Here is an 18,810-nt window from a genome sequence, read left to right as displayed (position 1 = left end):
TACAGCTGTCTTGTGATGTGCGCTGACTTGTTACAGCTGTCTCGTGATGTGCGCTGACTTGTTACAGCTGTCTCGTGATGTGCACTGACTTGTTATAGTTGTGATGTGATATGCACCGACTCGTTATGGCTGTGTCGTGATGTGCACTGACTTGTTATAGTTGTGACGTGATATGCACTGACTCATAGCTGTGTTGTGATATGTATCGACTCGTTATGGCTGTGTCGTGATGTGCACCAACATGTAATAGCTGTGTCGTGATATGCAGTGACTCGTTATAGCTGTTGTGATATGCACTGACTCGTGATAGCTGTGTCTTGATGTGTACTGACTCATGATGTGCACTGACTCATTATAACTGTATTGTGATATGCATTGACTCGTGATAGCTGTGTTGTGATGTACACTGACTTGTTATAGCTGTGTCGTGATATGCACCGACTCGTTATAGCTGTCTCATGATGTGCACTGACTTGTTATAGTTGTGACATGATATGCACTGACTCATAGCTGTGTCGTGATGTGCACCGACTCGTTATAGCTGTGTCGTGATGTGCACCGACTTGTTATAGCTGTATCGTGATGTGCACCGACTCGTGATAAGCTGGATCACGATGTGCACTGACTCGTGATGTGCATCGACTTGTTATAGCTGTCCCGTCATGTACATCGACTCGTGATAGCTGTGTCGTGATATGCACCGACTTGTTATAACTGTATCGTGATGTGCACCGACTCGTGATAGCTGGGTCGTGATGTGCACCGACTCGTGATAGGTTTGTCCTGATTTGCATCGACTCGTGATAGGTTTGTCGTGATGTGCATCGACTCGTGATAGCTGTGTCATGATGTACATCGACTCGTGATAGCTGTGTTGTGATATGCATCGACTCATGATAGGTGTGTCGTGATATGCATCAACTTGTTATCGCTGTGTCGTGATATGCATCAACTTGTTATCGCTGTGTCGTGATATGCATCCACTTGTTATAGCTGTCTCGTGATGTGCATTGACTCGTGATAACTGTGTCGTGATACTCATCAACTTGTTATAGCTGTGTCGTGATATGCATCGACTGGTTATAGCTGTGTTGTGATGTGCACCGACTCGTTATAGGTTTGTTGATGTGCATCGGCTTGTTATAGCTGTCTCGTGATGTGTATCGACTCATGATAGCTGTGTTGTGATATGCATCGACTCGTGATAAGTGTGTCGTGATTTGCATCGACTTGTTATAGCTGTCTTGTGATGTTTATCGACTCGTGATAGCTGTGTTGTGATATGCATCGACTCGTGATAAGTGTGTTGTGATTTGCATCGACTTGTTATAGTTGTCTCGTGATGTGTATCGACTCGTGATAGCTGTGTTGTGATATGCATCGACTCGTGATAAGTATGTCATGATTTGCATTGACTCATGATAACTGTCGTGATATGCATCAACGTGTTATAGCTGTGTCGTGATATGCATCAACTTGTTATAGTTGTGTTGTGATATGCATCGACTTGTTATAGCTGTGTTGTGATGTGCACCGACTCGTTATAGGTTTGTTGATGTGCATCGGCTTGTTATAGCTGTCTCGTGATGTGCACCGACTCGTGATAGCTGGGTCGTGATGTGCACCGACTCGTGATAGGTTTGTCCTGATTTGCATCGACTCGTGATAGGTTTGTCGTGATGTGCATCGACTCGTGATAGCTGTGTCATGATGTACATCGACTCGTGATAGCTGTGTTGTGATATGCATCGACTCATGATAGGTGTGTCGTGATATGCATCAACTTGTTATCGCTGTGTCGTGATATGCATCAACTTGTTATCGCTGTGTCGTGATATGCATCGACTTGTTATAGCTGTCTCGTGATGTGCATTGACTCGTGATAACTGTGTCGTGATACTCATCAACTTGTTATAGCTGTGTCGTGATATGCATCGACTGGTTATAGCTGTGTTGTGATGTGCACCGACTCGTTATAGGTTTGTTGATGTGCATCGGCTTGTTATAGCTGTCTCGTGATGTGTATCGACTCATGATAGCTGTGTTGTGATATGCATCGACTCGTGATAAGTGTGTCGTGATTTGCATCGACTTGTTATAGCTGTCTTGTGATGTTTATCGACTCGTGATAGCTGTGTTGTGATATGCATCGACTCGTGATAAGTGTGTTGTGATTTGCATCGACTTGTTATAGTTGTCTCGTGATGTGTATCGACTCGTGATAGCTGTGTTGTGATATGCATCGACTCGTGATAAGTATGTCATGATTTGCATTGACTCATGATAACTGTCGTGATATGCATCAACGTGTTATAGCTGTGTCGTGATATGCATCAACTTGTTATAGTTGTGTTGTGATATGCATCGACTTGTTATAGCTGTGTTGTGATGTGCACCGACTCGTTATAGGTTTGTTGATGTGCATCGGCTTGTTATAGCTGTCTCGTGATGTGTATCGACTCGTGATAGCTGTGTTGTGATATGCATCGACTCGTGATAAGTGTGTCGTGATATGCATCGACTTGTTATAGCTGTTGTGATATGCACTGACTCGTGATAGCTGTGTCTTGATGTGTACTGACTCATGATGTGCACTGACTCATTATAACTGTATTGTGATATGCATTGACTCGTGATAGCTGTGTTGTGATGTACACTGACTTGTTATAGCTGTGTCGTGATATGCACCGACTCGTTATAGCTGTCTCATGATGTGCACTGACTTGTTATAGTTGTGACATGATATGCACTGACTCATAGCTGTGTCGTGATGTGCACCGACTCGTTATAGCTGTGTCGTGATGTGCACCGACTTGTTATAGCTGTATCGTGATGTGCACCGACTCGTGATAAGCTGGATCACGATGTGCACTGACTCGTGATGTGCATCGACTTGTTATAGCTGTCCCGTCATGTACATCGACTCGTGATAGCTGTGTCGTGATATGCACCGACTTGTTATAACTGTATCGTGATGTGCACCGACTCGTGATAGCTGGGTCGTGATGTGCACCGACTCGTGATAGGTTTGTCCTGATTTGCATCGACTCGTGATAGGTTTGTCGTGATGTGCATCGACTCGTGATAGCTGTGTCATGATGTACATCGACTCGTGATAGCTGTGTTGTGATATGCATCGACTCATGATAGGTGTGTCGTGATATGCATCAACTTGTTATCGCTGTGTCGTGATATGCATCAACTTGTTATCGCTGTGTCGTGATATGCATCGACTTGTTATAGCTGTCTCGTGATGTGCATTGACTCGTGATAACTGTGTCGTGATACTCATCAACTTGTTATAGCTGTGTCGTGATATGCATCGACTGGTTATAGCTGTGTTGTGATGTGCACCGACTCGTTATAGGTTTGTTGATGTGCATCGGCTTGTTATAGCTGTCTCGTGATGTGTATCGACTCATGATAGCTGTGTTGTGATATGCATCGACTCGTGATAAGTGTGTCGTGATTTGCATCGACTTGTTATAGCTGTCTTGTGATGTTTATCGACTCGTGATAGCTGTGTTGTGATATGCATCGACTCGTGATAAGTGTGTTGTGATTTGCATCGACTTGTTATAGTTGTCTCGTGATGTGTATCGACTCGTGATAGCTGTGTTGTGATATGCATCGACTCGTGATAAGTATGTCATGATTTGCATTGACTCATGATAACTGTCGTGATATGCATCAACGTGTTATAGCTGTGTCGTGATATGCATCAACTTGTTATAGTTGTGTTGTGATATGCATCGACTTGTTATAGCTGTGTTGTGATGTGCACCGACTCGTTATAGGTTTGTTGATGTGCATCGGCTTGTTATAGCTGTCTCGTGATGTGTATCGACTCGTGATAGCTGTGTTGTGATATGCATCGACTCGTGATAAGTGTGTCGTGATATGCATCGACTTGTTATAGCTGTCTTGTGATGTGCATTGACTCGTGATAACTGTCATGATACGCATCAACTTGTTATAGCTGTGTCGTGATGTGCATCGACTTGTTATAGCTGTCTCGTGATGTGCATTGACTCGTGATAACTGTCATGATACGCATCAACTTGTTATAGCTGTGTCGTGATATGCATCGACTTGTTATAGCTGTGTCGTGATGTGCTGCGACTCGTGATAACTGTGTTGTGATATGCATAAACTTGTTTTAGCTCTCTCGTGTTATGTATCGACTTGTGGACCTAGTGTGTTGTTGCACACCAGTCTTATTGTTCATATTATGGTGAGATTGTTAGAGGCACAGACTGTCTTCCACATTTTTCCTTGTTTTCACTTGGGAGATCCAAAGTGGGTCTGCATGATTTGGCACAAGTTATATGCCGGTTGCCCTTCCTGGCGCAACTCCACATTATATGGAGAAATATGGGGTGCAGGGGTGCGCTGCAACCAAGCGCACTATCCACTTGACCACCACCCCTTTTTGCACTAGAAACCCAAAAACGTAGTCAAAAGTGGTGGGGGAAAAAAAAAAGAAATTGAGGATCAACGCCTGAGAAAGTCCTTGGAGATTTGCCATCTTGGATAATTTTGTCCTCCTCTTCCCGACAGGAGGTGCGCTTCCCTCTGAGACAAACCGCGGACGCGCGCTCCAAGGCGCGCCCACGTGATGCAGCGCCTCCCCGTGCGCACAGATGCTGGAGAAGCGACAGGCGCGCTCATCTCCGAGGGACAGAACGTACCGAGGATCTACCGGACGCGGTTCGGTCCAGCGGGATCCGCAGACGCGATGCTGATCATCAGAATTTAAGAAGCTCCGTCTCACGGACACTTTAAACGTCTGTTGTGAAAAATCTCGCCACGCGTCTGCGTTTGTTTGGCTCGGATATTTAACCCACTCGGCCGGGTAGGGACGCACGGTTCGGGTTTTGGCACGATGTGGAGGACCGGTACCCTCCTGCTCCTCCTCCCCCGGCTGCTGCTTAACGGACTGGCGGCCGCTGAACTCCTGCAAGAGGAGACGGAGTCGCGGAGACAACAGCCTCCTCCGGGAAAGTTGGACTTCGGTTACGTGCCTGCAGGAGTTTACGAGACGTTGGCGCATTACGAACCGGGACCGATAGGCATTCTGTTCCACTTGGTGCACGCGTTTCTGTGCGCCGTGCAGCCCAACCCTTTTCCACAAGGTAAGACCAGACCGCTGTGCGCGCACATCCAGTTCCACGCCGGTTTCTGCTTTGAATCTGTGCTGATTCGGATCGGTTTCCGCACTGAGTCCGGTGCTGATCCGGATCGGTTTCTGCTCCTGTGATCTTTCGAGCCGCTGCACTTTGATATTTTGTGGACAAATGATTGAAATCGGTGTTTTTCTACCCTCGCTGATTTAAGGCTTTCCAAAATACTCGTACATGTGCGCCGGTTGATTTACGCACAGATATAATACGCACTTTACAGTGGAGATTGTATGTATTTTCCTTGCGGCGCACTTTGCTGCAGGGATGATGAGGATTAATAAACTTGTTGACATTGTCACGTGGTCGCTGGCCGGTCACGGGCATGCGAGAATGAAACTACGAGGTTGCCAGATCTCATGACAGAAACAAGCAACGATGTCCATGGAGGGACCCAAAGAGGCAACCTTGTACACCAACTCAAATTAAGCAATTGTTATTTATTTACTTGCAGACATGCAGCATATCTAATCCTGTCAGATTTGAAATTTATAGTAGAATAGGTTCTGATTAAGTACTTGCTGGGAAACCGCTTGGGAACATCAGGAGCAGTAAAATCCACCTGGAAAGTATTCACAGCACTTCACTTTTTACACATTTTTGTTATGTTACAGCCTTTTTCCAAAATGGGATAAATTCATTCTTTCCCTCAAAATTCTACTCTTAACAAAGTTTTTTTTTTGCAAATTTATTAAAAATAAATAATAAACCTAAGAAATCACATTTACATAAGTATTCACACACTTTGCTCAATACTTTGTTGATGCACCTTTGGCAGCAATTACAGCCTCAAGGCATCTTGAATATGATGGCACAAGCTTGGTGCACCTATCTATGGGCAGTTTTGTCCATTCCTCTTTGCAACACCTCTCAAACTCCATCAGGTTGGATGGTGAGGGTTGGTGCACAGCCATTTTCAGATCTCTCCAGAGATGTTCAACTGGATTCCAGTCTGGGCTCTGGCTGGGTCACTCAAGGACATTCATGGAGTTGTCCTGAAGCCACTCCTTTGATATCTTGGGTCTGTGTTTAGGGTCATTGTACTGCTGAAAGATGAACAGTCACCCCAGTCTGAGGTCAAGAGTGATCTGGAGCAGGTTTTCATCCAGGATGTCTCTGTACATTGCTGCATTAATCTTTCCCTCAATCCTGAGTAGTTTCCCAGTTCCAGCCACTGAAATACATCCCCACAGCATGATGTTGTCACCACCATGCTTCACTGTAAAAATGGTGCCTGGTTTCCTCCAAACATGATGCCTGGCATTCAGGCCAAAGAGTTCAATCTTTGTCTCATCAGATCATAGAATTTTATTTTTCATGGTCTGAGAGTCCTTCAGGTGTCTTTTGGCCAACTCCAGGTGAGCTGCCATGTGCCTTTTACTAAGGAGTGGCTTTCATCTGGTCACTCTGCCATACAGACCTGATTGGTGGATTGCTGCAGCAATCCACCAATGCTGGAGCTGCAACTAGAGCTGGAGGAAGGCTGGAGCGCTGACAGAATGACCCATCGGGTTCTTGATCACCTCCCTGTCTAAGGCCCTTCTCCCCCGATCGCTTAGTTTAGACGGGCGGCCAGCTCTAGGAAGAGATTGGTGATCTGAACTTCTTCCATTTATGGATGATGGAAGCCACTTTGCTCTTTAAGACTTTCAAAGCAGCAGAAATGTTTCTGTACCCTTCCCCAAATTTGTACCTCAAGACAATCCTGTCTCAGAGGTCTACAGACAATTTCTTTGACTTCATGCGTGGTTTGCGCTCTGACATGCACTGTCAACTGTGGCAGGGCTCGCAAAATCACTAGCCCGACGTCCCGGGGCTATGTACTTTTTCACTTGGGCTACTAAAATTTTACACCCCCTGCCCGATGGGCTACCTAAAAATATACCCGATATCTTGGCTGGCTGAGGATGAGAGGAGACGGTGCCGTCCTTCTGTGTGTTACGTGCGCAGCCAGACACCCGCTCGCTCTATTCAGAATTGAAGCATCGCAAACACTCGCCAATATAGACATCTTTTGATGGTAGGTTAATAAAGTAAAAAAAAAAAAAAAACGCACATGTGCGAAACAGTTGTATTTATTTATTTAATTCATTTATTCTTTTTTTGAACAGATGGATTTACGTTGATATTTTAGTTCTGTGCAGCCAAAAAACACAGGTCAGAATGAAAAGGGGGCAGAGAAAGAGGGACAGTCCAGCACAGATGAGCAGGCAATCACACAGGACCAGGCCAGTTCAGCGTCAGAGCAGCCAGCCTCCACAGGAACAGAGCGACAAGCCAGCCTAAAAAAGAGTTCTGAAAAATCAGACTATGAAGCAAAAAGAAAGAGCACATTTGTGGTTTCATGGACTAAGGAATTCCCTTGGCTGGAATATGATAAGGTGAACAAAACAATGTTCTGTCAAGTGTGTCGTCAATTCCCTACAATTTCTGACTCCAACAATGCTTTTGTACTTGATACTAGTAATTTAAGGAAAGACCCCATCAGAACCCATGACAACTCACATACATAAGAAGTGCATTAGTGCCCAGTCTGCAGCTTTATTCCCAGAAGAGACACCAATTGCAAAAACCATACAACACATGAACAAAGCACAGCAGGATATAATGACTAGACTTTTTAGAACAGCATTTTATGTTGCAAAAAGTGAATTGCCAATGGAAAAATTTGGCAGTCTTTGCAAACTTCAAAAAGCAAATGGCATAGATGTAGGTTCTACTTACCACAGTGACCATGCCTGCAGAGATTTTACGTATTAGGGCTATAGCAGAAACCTCTAGAGACCAGATTCAAAAAGATATCAAAGACAGCAGGTTTTTGACTGTGCTCGCAGATGGGAGCACAGATGCTGGGGTTATTGAACAGCAGCTGGTTCATGTTAGATATGTAAAGGGAAATGGTGACATATCTACCTACATGGTGAAATGCCAATCAGTCAGAAGCTCAAATGCTGCAGGGGTTCTAGAAGCCATTGATGAAGCTGTGGACCATGTAGGCATCAGGGCAGACATTTGGGGAAAAAAAAAAGTGGTCTGTGCTAATTTTGATGGTGCTGCTGTAATGATTGGAGAAAAAACTGGAGTAGCTGGGCAGCTCAAAGAAAGGGCACCTCACGTCATTACTATACATTGTGTGGCACATAAATTAGAGCTGGCAGTGCTGGGCTGGATGCGAGTACCTAGCAGAATTTGAAGACACACTCAAAAGCATCTTTAAGATGTATTATTATTCGCCAAAAAATATAAGGGAACTGACTGAAATACTCAATGAAAAACTGGCACATTTTAGTGGCCTAAAAAGCACCCGGTGGCTGCCAAGCAGGCTGAGATGTCTAAAGGCTGTGGAAAAAACTACACTCAAACAGTTACCCATTTGGAAAACATGTCAGGAGGAAGTGGTGTTACACCAGAAGAAGATGCTGCAAAAGCAAAGGGCATTGTGCAGGAGATGAAAAGTGAGAGATTTGTTAGATTTCTGCATTTTATGTTAGATTACAGCACAATCCTTTCCAAATGCAGCACTGAAATGCAGCATGACAAACTGAGCATTATGGGAACAAATCAGTTAGTCGAGAGCACAACATCACGCCTAATCAGCCTTAAAACCAAGCCAGGTGAATTTCAAAAATCCCTGGACACCAAACTCACAGTAAATGATGATGAGAGTATTTCTTACAGTGGAACAAAACTCACAAAAAGCCAGCGACCTGTTGGGGGCGATGTGAAGACAAGGACAAAAGTGCCATTAGTACACTGTTCCTGAAGATTATTGACAACACAGTTAAGTACATGGACAACAGATTTAAAAAGTGCCATTAGTACACTGTTCCTGAAGATTATGGACAACACAGTTAAGTACATGGACAACAGATTTAAAAATCTTTCTCAAAAACCCTTGTCTTGTTTCCAAGTTTTTGACCCTTCTACTCTTCCCAGCTCAAGACAAGAGCTGTCAACTTTTGGGGATGAAGAGGTGGACTGTCTTGTCAAACATTTTGACACTTTGCTAAATGAGGAGGAAAATGGCAAAATTCCAGAAGAATGGATGGATCTAAAAATGTGGCTTTCAGCACACCGTGGTAGCAAACTAGACACCTTGTACAAAGATCTCTTATCTGAGAATCCTGAAAACCTGTCCCATGTGTTGTTGCTAGTGAAGTTAATGCTGACACTAAGTCCAAAAACAGCCATTTTTTGAGAGAGGATTTTTCTGCATGAACCGTGTGAAAACAGTATACCGCACAAGTCTCCAGGCTGAAACACTGAATGACCTTATGCACATCTCCATAAATGGGAAATCAGAGGAATCCTTTTGTCCTGAGACAGCAATTCATTTCTGGATGTTGAGCACAAAGGGCACAAGACATATTGTACACAAAACAGGAAAAACAGTGAGCAGAGAAGAGGAGACTGTGGCACAAGAGGAAATGTCTGAAGATGATGAGACTGTTCCCTCAACAACAACTGGCATTTTCTAATTTGCCAGAATAATCCATTTTCTTGTTCTGTGTTAATAAAAGTTCCAAAAATGTTAATTAGTTAAATGTGTTATCACTTGCATTAAAACATTAAAAACAAAAAATGGGCCAGTTCATTTCATTTCAGGCTACCAAAACCTGAAGAGTGTCTGCCCGAAGGGCTACTAGGGATTTTGAAATTTTGCAAGCCCTGTGTGGGACCTTATACAGTAGTGTTCAGAATAATAGTAGTGCTATGTGACTAAAAAGATTAATCCAGGTTTGAGTATATTTCTTATTGTTACATGGGAAACAAGGTACCAGTAGATTCAGTAGATTCTCACAAATCCAACAAGACCAAGCATTCATGATATGCACACTCTTAAGGCTATGAAATTGGGCTGTTAGTAAAAAAAAAAAAAAAAAAAGTAGAAAAGGGGGTGTTCACAATAATAGTAGTGTGGCATTTAGTCAGTGAGTTTGTCAGTTTTGTGGAACAAACAGGTGTGAATCAGGTGTCCTGTATTTAAGGATGAAGCCAGCACCTGTTGAACATGCTTTTCTCTTTGAAAGCCTGAGGAAAATGGGATGTTCAAGACATTGTTCAGAAGAACAGCGTAGTTTGATTAAAAAGTTGAATGGAGAGGGGAAAACTTATATGCAGGTGCAAAAACTTATAGGCTGTTCATCTACAATGATCTCCAATGCTTTAAAATGGACAAAAAAAAAAAAAAAAAAAAACAGAGACGCGTGGAAGAAAATGGAAAACAACCATCAAAATGGATAGAAGAATAACCAGAATGACAAAGGCTCACCCATTGATCAGCTCCAGGATGATCGAAGACAGTCTGGAGTTACCTGTAAGTGCTGTGATAGTTAGAAGACGTCTGTGTGAAGCTAATTTATTTGCAAGAATCCCCCACACAGTCCCTCTGTTAAATAAAAGACATGTGCAGAAGAGGTTACAATTTGCCAAATAACACATCAACTGGCCTAAAGAGAATGGAGGAATATTTTGTGGACTGATAAGAGTAAAATTGTTCTTTTGGGGTCCAAGGGCTGCAGACAGTTTGTGAGATGACCCCCAAACTCTGAATTCAAGCCACAGTTCACAGTGAAGACAGTGAAGCATTGTGGTGCAAACATCATGATATGGGCATGTTTCTCCTACTATGGTGTTGGGCCTATGTATCGCATACCAGGTTTCATGGATCAGTTTGGATATGTCAAAATACTTGAAGAGGTCATGTTGCCTTATGCTGAAGAGGACACACCCTTGAAATGGGTGTTTCAATAAGACAATGACCCCAAGCACATTAGTAAATGAGCAAAATCTTGGTTCCAAACCAACAAAATGAATGCCTCACAGATGTGAAGAAATCATGAAAAACTGTGGTTATACAGCTAAATACTACAGATGTCACAAGATTTGAGGGAGCGTGCAATTGGCATGCTGATAGCAGGAATGTCAACCAGAGCTGTTGCTCGTGTATTGAATGTTCATTTCTCTACCATAAGCCGTCTCCAAAGGCGTTTCAGAGAATTTGGCAGTACATCCAACCAGCCTCACAACCGCAGACCACGTGTAACCACACCAGCCCAAGACCTCCACATCCAGCATGTTCACCTCCAAGATCATCTGAGACCAGCCACTCGGACAGCTGCTGAAACAATCGGTTTGCATAACCAAAGAATTTCTGCACAAACTGTCAGAAACCGTCTCAGGGAAGCTCATCTGCATGCTCGTCGTCCTCATCGGGGTCTCGACCTGACTCCAGTTCGTCATCGTAACCGACTTGAGCGGGCAAATGCTCACATTTGCTGGCGTTTGGCACGTTGGAGAGGTGTTCTCTTCACGGATGAATCCCGGTTCACACTGTCCAGGGCAGATGGCAGACAGCGTGTGTGGCGTTGTGTGGGTGAGCGGTTTTCTGATGTCAATGTTGTGGATCGAGTGGCCCATGGTGGCGGTGGGGTTATGGTATGGGCAGGCGTCTGTTATGGACGAAGAACACAGGTGCATTTTATTGATGGCATTTTGAATGCACAGAGATACCGTGACGAGATCCTGAGGCCCATTGTTGTGCCATACATCCAAGAACATCACCTCATGTTGCAGCAGGATAATGCACGGCCCCATGTTGCAAGGATATGTACACAATTCTTGGAAGCTGAAAATGTCCCAGTTCTTGCATGGCCGGCATACTCATCGGACATGTCACCCATTGAGCATGTTTGGGATGCTCTGGACCGGCGTATACGACAGCGTGTACCAGTTCCTGTCAATATCCAGCAACTTCGCACAGCCACTGAAGAGGAGTGGACCAACATTCCACAGGCCACAATTGACAACCTGATCAACTCTATGCGAAGGAGATGTGTTGCACTGCATGAGGCAAATGGTGGTCACACCAGATACTGACTGGTTCCCCCCCCCAATAAAACAAAACTGCACCTTTCAGAGTGGCCTTTTATTGTGGACAGTCTAAGGCACACCTGTGCACTAATCATGGTGTCTAATCAGCATCTTGATATGGCACACCTGTGAGGTTGGATGGATTATCTCAGCAAAGGAGAAGTGCTCACTATCACAGATTTAGACTGGTTTGTGAACAATATTTGAGGGAAATGGTGATATTGTGTATGTGGAAAAAGTTTTAGATCTTTGAGTTCATCTCATACAAAATGGGAGCAAAACCAAAAGTGTTGCATTTATATTTTTATTGAGTATAAATCATGTTCAATCAACTGAATTTACCCCAGGTGGATTCCAATTAAACTGTAGAAACACTTAAAGATGATCAGTGGAAACAGGAAGCACCTGAGGTGATGGTCTCGTAGTTGAGCGTTGGGCTTGAAGCCAGAGGATCCTCGGTTCAAATCCCAGCCTGACCAGAAAATCACTAAGGGCCCTTGGGCAAGGTCCTTAATCCCCTAGTTGCTCCCGGTGTGTAGTGGGCGGCTTGCATGGCAGCAGCCTGACATCGGGGTGAATGTGAGGCATTGATGTTTGAAACGCAGATGGAAAAGCGCTATATAAATGCAGTCCCTTTACCTGAGCTGAATTTTGAGCTTCACGGCAAAGACTGTGAATACTTAAGTACATGTGGTTTCTTAGGGGTTTTTATAATTATTATTTTTATTTGTTTAATAAACTTGCAAAAAAAAAAATCACATTGTCATTATGGGGTGTTGTGTGTAGAATTTTAAGGGGAAAATGAATTTCATCCATTTTTTTTAATTTTGTTGTAACATAACAAAATGTGGAAAAATTGAATTGCTGTGAATACTTTTCAAATGCACTGTAATTCAGGAAGGACATCTGGTTCAAAATCTATGCCAGATCCCAGTGCAGTTCTGCTGTGGTGACCCCGAGTAAACAGGGTCAGCTGAAAGCGGGGAAAAAACTAACTTTGTATATAAAAGTAAAGTCTGGGAGCATGTGCTCGTACCGCAGTTCACCGTGTTCACAACACCATGGAACTGTTATATACTGTACAATGTTTTTTTTTGTATATTCAAAAATAAACACTACTTTTCTGAGCATAATAACAATGAGGACACTTTGCATTTGTTTCAACCAGTGTTTCCAACAACTGCCTCACCTGATCAGATCTTTGTGATGTCATAGCAGTAACAGTAAAGATGGAGGCAGTTCAAGGTGGATTCAGATCACCAGCAAAATTTTGTCAAAATCAGACACATAGGCTCCTCCCCCTTTAAAAAAAATAGTAAATTTAATTTTATTTATTTATTTTTTGTATAATTAAAAAAATGTGCTTTCATCATTCTGTCTCAATGTTGAGCCCTCACTTCAGGAATTTTGGAATTGAGTGCATTATTACTGTTGACGAGCAGCAATTTTGTTCCCTTTGATCTTTGTGATGTCATAAGGAAAGGATGATAAATAAAAGAGAAACAAGCAATTCTGAGGAAGACACTGGTCACCACCAACATTTAAACAACCCTCCCCGAATCACAAACCATGTCTCCACAGCATTTTGAGCACTTTTTAAAAAATGAACTAATTTATCTGGATGGCCAGATCCAAATATTTGGGAAACAACATCATAAAATTTGCCATACAAACATTTAAAACACTTCTAACAAACAGATCTGGCAACACATGCTCACAGGGGAACCCTGAAATGTGTGCATGGCGCTACATTTAATTCAATTAGAGCTGGATGCTCATTCATGCAGGCTCTGTGTGTGTTTAATGGGGTCGTGGACACCCAGAAGACCCTCTCCCTCCGCGCATTACGCGACGTGATCTTTTTTAATCAGAACATTTTGCAGATCAGTGCCTCTCTGACTCACCTTGGTAACTGGGTAATCCCATAAACCCCAGCGCCATATGTTGTTGGCCTTTCAGTTTCCCGTTTGTCACCAGCACTCAGGGCCCGGTGTGTGACCCGGTGGAGCAGAACGCCACCGCACGACGGCCAGGCCGATCGCTCATTCATGAATGTATCCGTCAACTGATGCGCGATGGAAAACGGAATCTGTGTAGAAACCGTCGGAAAGCGCTCAGTCACGAGGAAATTAGCCCGGTTTCGTTTTGTTGTGACTTTTGTGTCATTCCTTTGATTATGAAGCTTGGGGTCATTCACAATTATTTTTGGAATCCTGGCAGCATCAGTAAAGAATGTCTTGTTGATTAGCAACCACGTGCACGCATGGATGGTTAGCAAATTTTTGAGTTTGACGTTAAATCAGATTTTTGGATAACATCAAAGCATCGTGATAGAATAGGGGGATTGCATTTGCCAATGTGCATGCCAGAAGTAAGCCCTCCTGCAATGCATCATGGGATCATCTGCAGGCCTACTGGCAGCATTTATGGCTGTAAACAAAGATGGATGCAGTACTTTTAAGCCAATTTTGGATCCAGAAGATGTACCCGCAGCTCTTATTAACTCACCATTTGAGGCAGCAGCAGTAGCGGAGCTGAAAAAATGGTTAAAGTGCAGAACTGCAAGTTTAAAAGGCAAGAAAAAGGATCTGATAAAGGTAAGTTCTGACTAATTCACTCCTAGCTGTTATTACCTTGTGAGTGATGGAGTAAATGATGGTACATATTTAGAGGTTTTATATCAAATGTTCATAAAATGCTTAATATTTGGTCTTTTTCCACAGGGGAAAAAAACTATTGTAATGGAGAAAATCTTACGCATCTTTGAGATCAATCAGATCAAAAAGTGTGCGTTGAATCGTCGACAGAAGCAAAATAGATAGATGGTGCAATTTTGCCACAGGTTTTGGACAAAACTATGTTAATGGTTTTGATGGAAGTGTTTGAGTGGAAAAGCCGTTGGTCTGTCTATCATGTCTATTTTCTGACTGCTGCAGACTCGGTGGGTTCATGTTGGTTTGAATTTAATTAGACTTTCACTTATTTCCAGTCCTTCCAATATTGTGAATCCACTTGTTTCTAAGCGTTGCATTCACATGTTTATCCCTGAGATGGTTACTGAAGCATCCAGGGACACAAGTAATCCCAGACATTCTGAGTGTTTTGTTTACTTTCTGAGCATGTCTGTGAGTCCGCAGCAGGCACACATTTCCCACAGTCCCCTGCATGACGAAAATCCAATATGGCAGGTATGCAATCCCTCTTTTTTCCACTTCCCTTTTTTGCACTTTCACCACCCACTCCTCCATTTAAAAATGGTGTTGGCAAAGCCACAACATCTCTCCAGTTAAACACGAGCTGACAGGGATACATGCAGTTTTTTGTCAAATGGGAGGGGCTAGTCAACTCAATTTAAATTTGATTGACTTTCCGTGAACGCCCATGCTCGTGCACATACAGGTCCTGCAGTGACCGTAGCCTTCAGCAGGTGGCAGCACAGTTTCTTTTCATGCCGATTCCAGACTAGTGTTTATAACTAGTGTTTCAAAGGGTCCAAAACGCTTTGGAGCAGTGTTTCGAGATTGCACTGAGTAATTTGTAGCACAGAAGACACATTTCGGGATTTATTCAACAGCTTCTCTCCTTTGTACACGCCTGGCAAAAATTATGGAATCACCGGCCTCGGAGGATGTTCATTCAGTTGTTTAATTTTGTAGAAAAAAAGCAGATCACAGACATGACACAAAACTAAAGTCATTTCAAATGGCAACTTTCTGGCTTTAAGAAACACCATAAGAAATCAAGAAAAAAAAAATTGTGGCAGTCAGTAACAGTTACTTTTTTTAGACCAAGCAGAGGGAAAAATTATGGACTCACTCAATTCTGAGGAATAAATTATGGAATCACCCTGTAAATTTTCATCCCCAAAACTAACACCTGCATCAAATCAACCTTGGAGAGCTGTTGCACCAAGTGGACTAACATGAATCATGGCTCCAACACGAGAGATGTCAATTGAAACAGAGGAGAGGATTATCAAACTCTTAAAAGAGGGTAAATCATCACGCAATGTTGCAAAAGATGTTGGTTGTTCACAGTCAGCTGTGTCTAAACTCTGGACCAAATACAAACAACATGGGAAGGTTGTTAAAGGCAAACATACTGGTAGACCAAGGAAGACATCAAAGTGTCAAGACAGAAAACTTAAAGCAATATGTCTCAAAAATCGAAAGTGCACAACAAAACAAATGAACGAATGGGAGGAAAGTGGAGTCAACGTCTGTGACCGAACTGTAAGAAACCGCCTAAAGGAAATGGGATTTATATACAGAAAAGCTAAATGAAAGCCATCATTAACACCTAAACAGAAGAAAACAAGGTTACAATGGGCTAAGGAAAAGCAATCGTGGACTGTGGATGACTGGATGAAAGTCATATTCAGTGATGAATCTCGACTCTGCATTGGGCAAGGTGATGATGCTGGAACTTTTGTTTGGTGCCGTTCCAATTAGATTTATAAAGATGACTGCCTGAAGAGAACATGTAAATTTCCACAGTCATTGATGACATGGGGCTGCATGTCAGGTAAAGGCACTGGGGAGATGGCTGTCATTACATCATCAGTAAATGCACAAGTTTACGTTGATATTTTGGACATTTTTCTTATCCCATCAATTGAAAGGATGTTTGGGGATGATGAAATCATTTTTCAAGATGATAATGCATCTTGCCATAGAGCAAAAACTGTGAAAACATTCCTTGCAAAAAGACACATAGGGTCAATGTCATGGCCTGCAAATAGTCAGGATCTTAATCCAATTGAAAATCTTTGGTGGAAGTTGAAGAAAATGGTCCATGACAAGGCTCCAACCTGCAAAGCTGATCTGGCAACAGCAATCAGAGAAAGTTGGAGCCAGAATGATGAAGAGTAATGTTTGTCACTCATTAAGTCCATGCCTCAGAGACTGCAAGCTGTTATAAAAGCCAGAGGTAGTGCAACAAAATACTAGTGATGTGTTGGAGCGTTCTTTTGTTTTTCATGATTCCATAATTTTTTCCTCAGAATTGAGTGATTCCATATTTTTTCCCTCTGCTTGGTCTAAAAAAGTAACCGTTACTGACTGCCACAATTTTTTTTTTCCTGATTTCTTATAGTGTTTCTTAAAGCCAGAAAGTTGCCATTTGAAATGACTTTAGTTTTGTGTCATGTCTGTGATATGCTTTTTTTCTACAAAATTAAACAACTGAATGAACATCCTCCGGGGCCGGTGATTCCATAATTTTTGCCAGGGGTTGTATAATTCCTGTTTTACTCTCTTGCTCTGCTGTACATTTTTTCCTGCATTTGGCCTTGTAGTGGGCATTGTGTTTTTCACCATAGTTGCTAGCTTACATTTTAGCTCGCTTGAAGGCAGGTGCCACATCCAGCAGGTGGCAGATATGTCTGTGAGGTATTACATAGACTAAACAACATTTGTTTTTTGATTGATGTCAAGCATCAAAGGTTATCAGATTTTATTCAGTTTGTGTTCGTTATATGACATTTTAAATTTGAGATGTACAAGATGTTAGAATTTATTGTATTTGAATTATTGTTTCACAAGCTTATTAAGATGGAATAACTCACTCATTCACCCAACTCATCTATATTTTTGCTGTTCGAGCCCTACGCTGTTATCAGCACAGGGAGTTTAAAACACAATATAGGCCCCCAAAATGTTTGAGCGCTTCTAGGAAGTATGGGCAAAAGCGATTTTTAGAACAGGATTAGTATAAATGGATAATTTATGTAAATTATAATAATAATTGATAAATCAAAACTTATTTCATTTTTAATCATTTGTTTCAAACAAATTGTAAGCTGGGCGAGTTGCTTGAATGCAACAATTTGCTCTTATGGTTTTATATCAGTATAAATTGAATATCTTTTGGGTTTGGACCATTGGAAAGGCCAAACAACATCCTTGATGACATTCCTTTGTGCACTGTTAAATTATGATAACATTTTGAAATAACTATGAGACATGTTACAAAATAAATGACGAACCAGTTAATCATAATAAAATACCTGTTAGCTGCGTTCATAACAGATGCATCAAAATACATCTTTTGTAACATTGTAAATGAAAGCCTCTCGCAAGCTGACGTGTACCCTGGCGTGCCTTTTGAAAGCTGACATGCACCATGGCACCTTTGCCAAGCTGACGTGTACCATGGAGTGCCTTTGGCAAGCTGACGTGTACTGTGGCGCATCTCTCGCAAGCTGACGTGTACTGTGGCACGCCTCTCGCAAGCTGACGTTTATCGTGGCGTGCCTCTCGCAAGCTGATGTGTACCGTGTTATGCCTTTTGAAAGCTGACATGGACTGTGGAGTGCCTTTTGAATGCTAACATTTACAGTGGCATGCCTTTTAAAGGCTGATCTGTACCGTGGCGCGCCTTTTGAAAGGTGACGTGTACCGTGGTTTGCCTTTTAAAAGCTGACGTGTATTGTGGCATGCTTCTCGCAAGCTGATGTGTACCATGCTGTGCCTTTTAAAAGGTGACGTGTACCGCGGCGCACCTTTTAAAAGCTGTCGTGTATTGTGGAGTGCTTCTTGCAAGCTGATGTGTACTGTGGCACGCCTTTTGAAAACTGCGTGTACCATGGCGTGCCTTTTGAAAGCTGCGTGTACTGTGGCGCGCCTTTTGAAAGTTGACGTGCATAGTGATGCACCTTTTAAAAACTGACGTGTACCGTGGCACGCCTTTTAAAAACTGACGTGTACCGTGGCACGCCTTTTAAAAGCTGACGTGTACCGTGGCACGCCTTTTAAAA

General features: G+C 42.7%; 1 protein-coding gene across 12 annotated transcripts in view; it reads left to right on the top strand.

Moving 5' to 3' along the window:
* Positions 1-4,579: 4,579 nt before the first annotated feature.
* Positions 4,580-18,810, top strand: part of prom1a (prominin 1a) — a 252,412-nt gene continuing 238,181 nt past the window's right edge. For 8 of the 12 annotated variants that reach the window (XM_034182049.1, XM_034182045.1, XM_034182041.1 and 5 more), the window contains exon 1: positions 4,581-5,135. In XM_034182049.1, the coding sequence (XP_034037940.1) occupies positions 4,886-5,135 (250 nt within the window). In that variant the 5' untranslated portion in view covers positions 4,581-4,885. Of the gene's footprint in view, positions 5,136-18,810 lie in introns of all 12 variants that reach the window. The other 4 variants (XM_034182043.1, XM_034182042.1, XM_034182050.1 and 1 more) reach the window with 2 other exon arrangements.

The sequence above is a fragment of the Thalassophryne amazonica genome, chromosome 11 (assembly GCF_902500255.1).
Source record: "Thalassophryne amazonica chromosome 11, fThaAma1.1, whole genome shotgun sequence".
NCBI classification, from domain to species: domain Eukaryota; kingdom Metazoa; phylum Chordata; class Actinopteri; order Batrachoidiformes; family Batrachoididae; genus Thalassophryne; species Thalassophryne amazonica.
The sequence above is the reverse complement of the archived record's forward strand: the minus strand, read 5'-3'. Positions and strand labels throughout refer to the sequence as shown.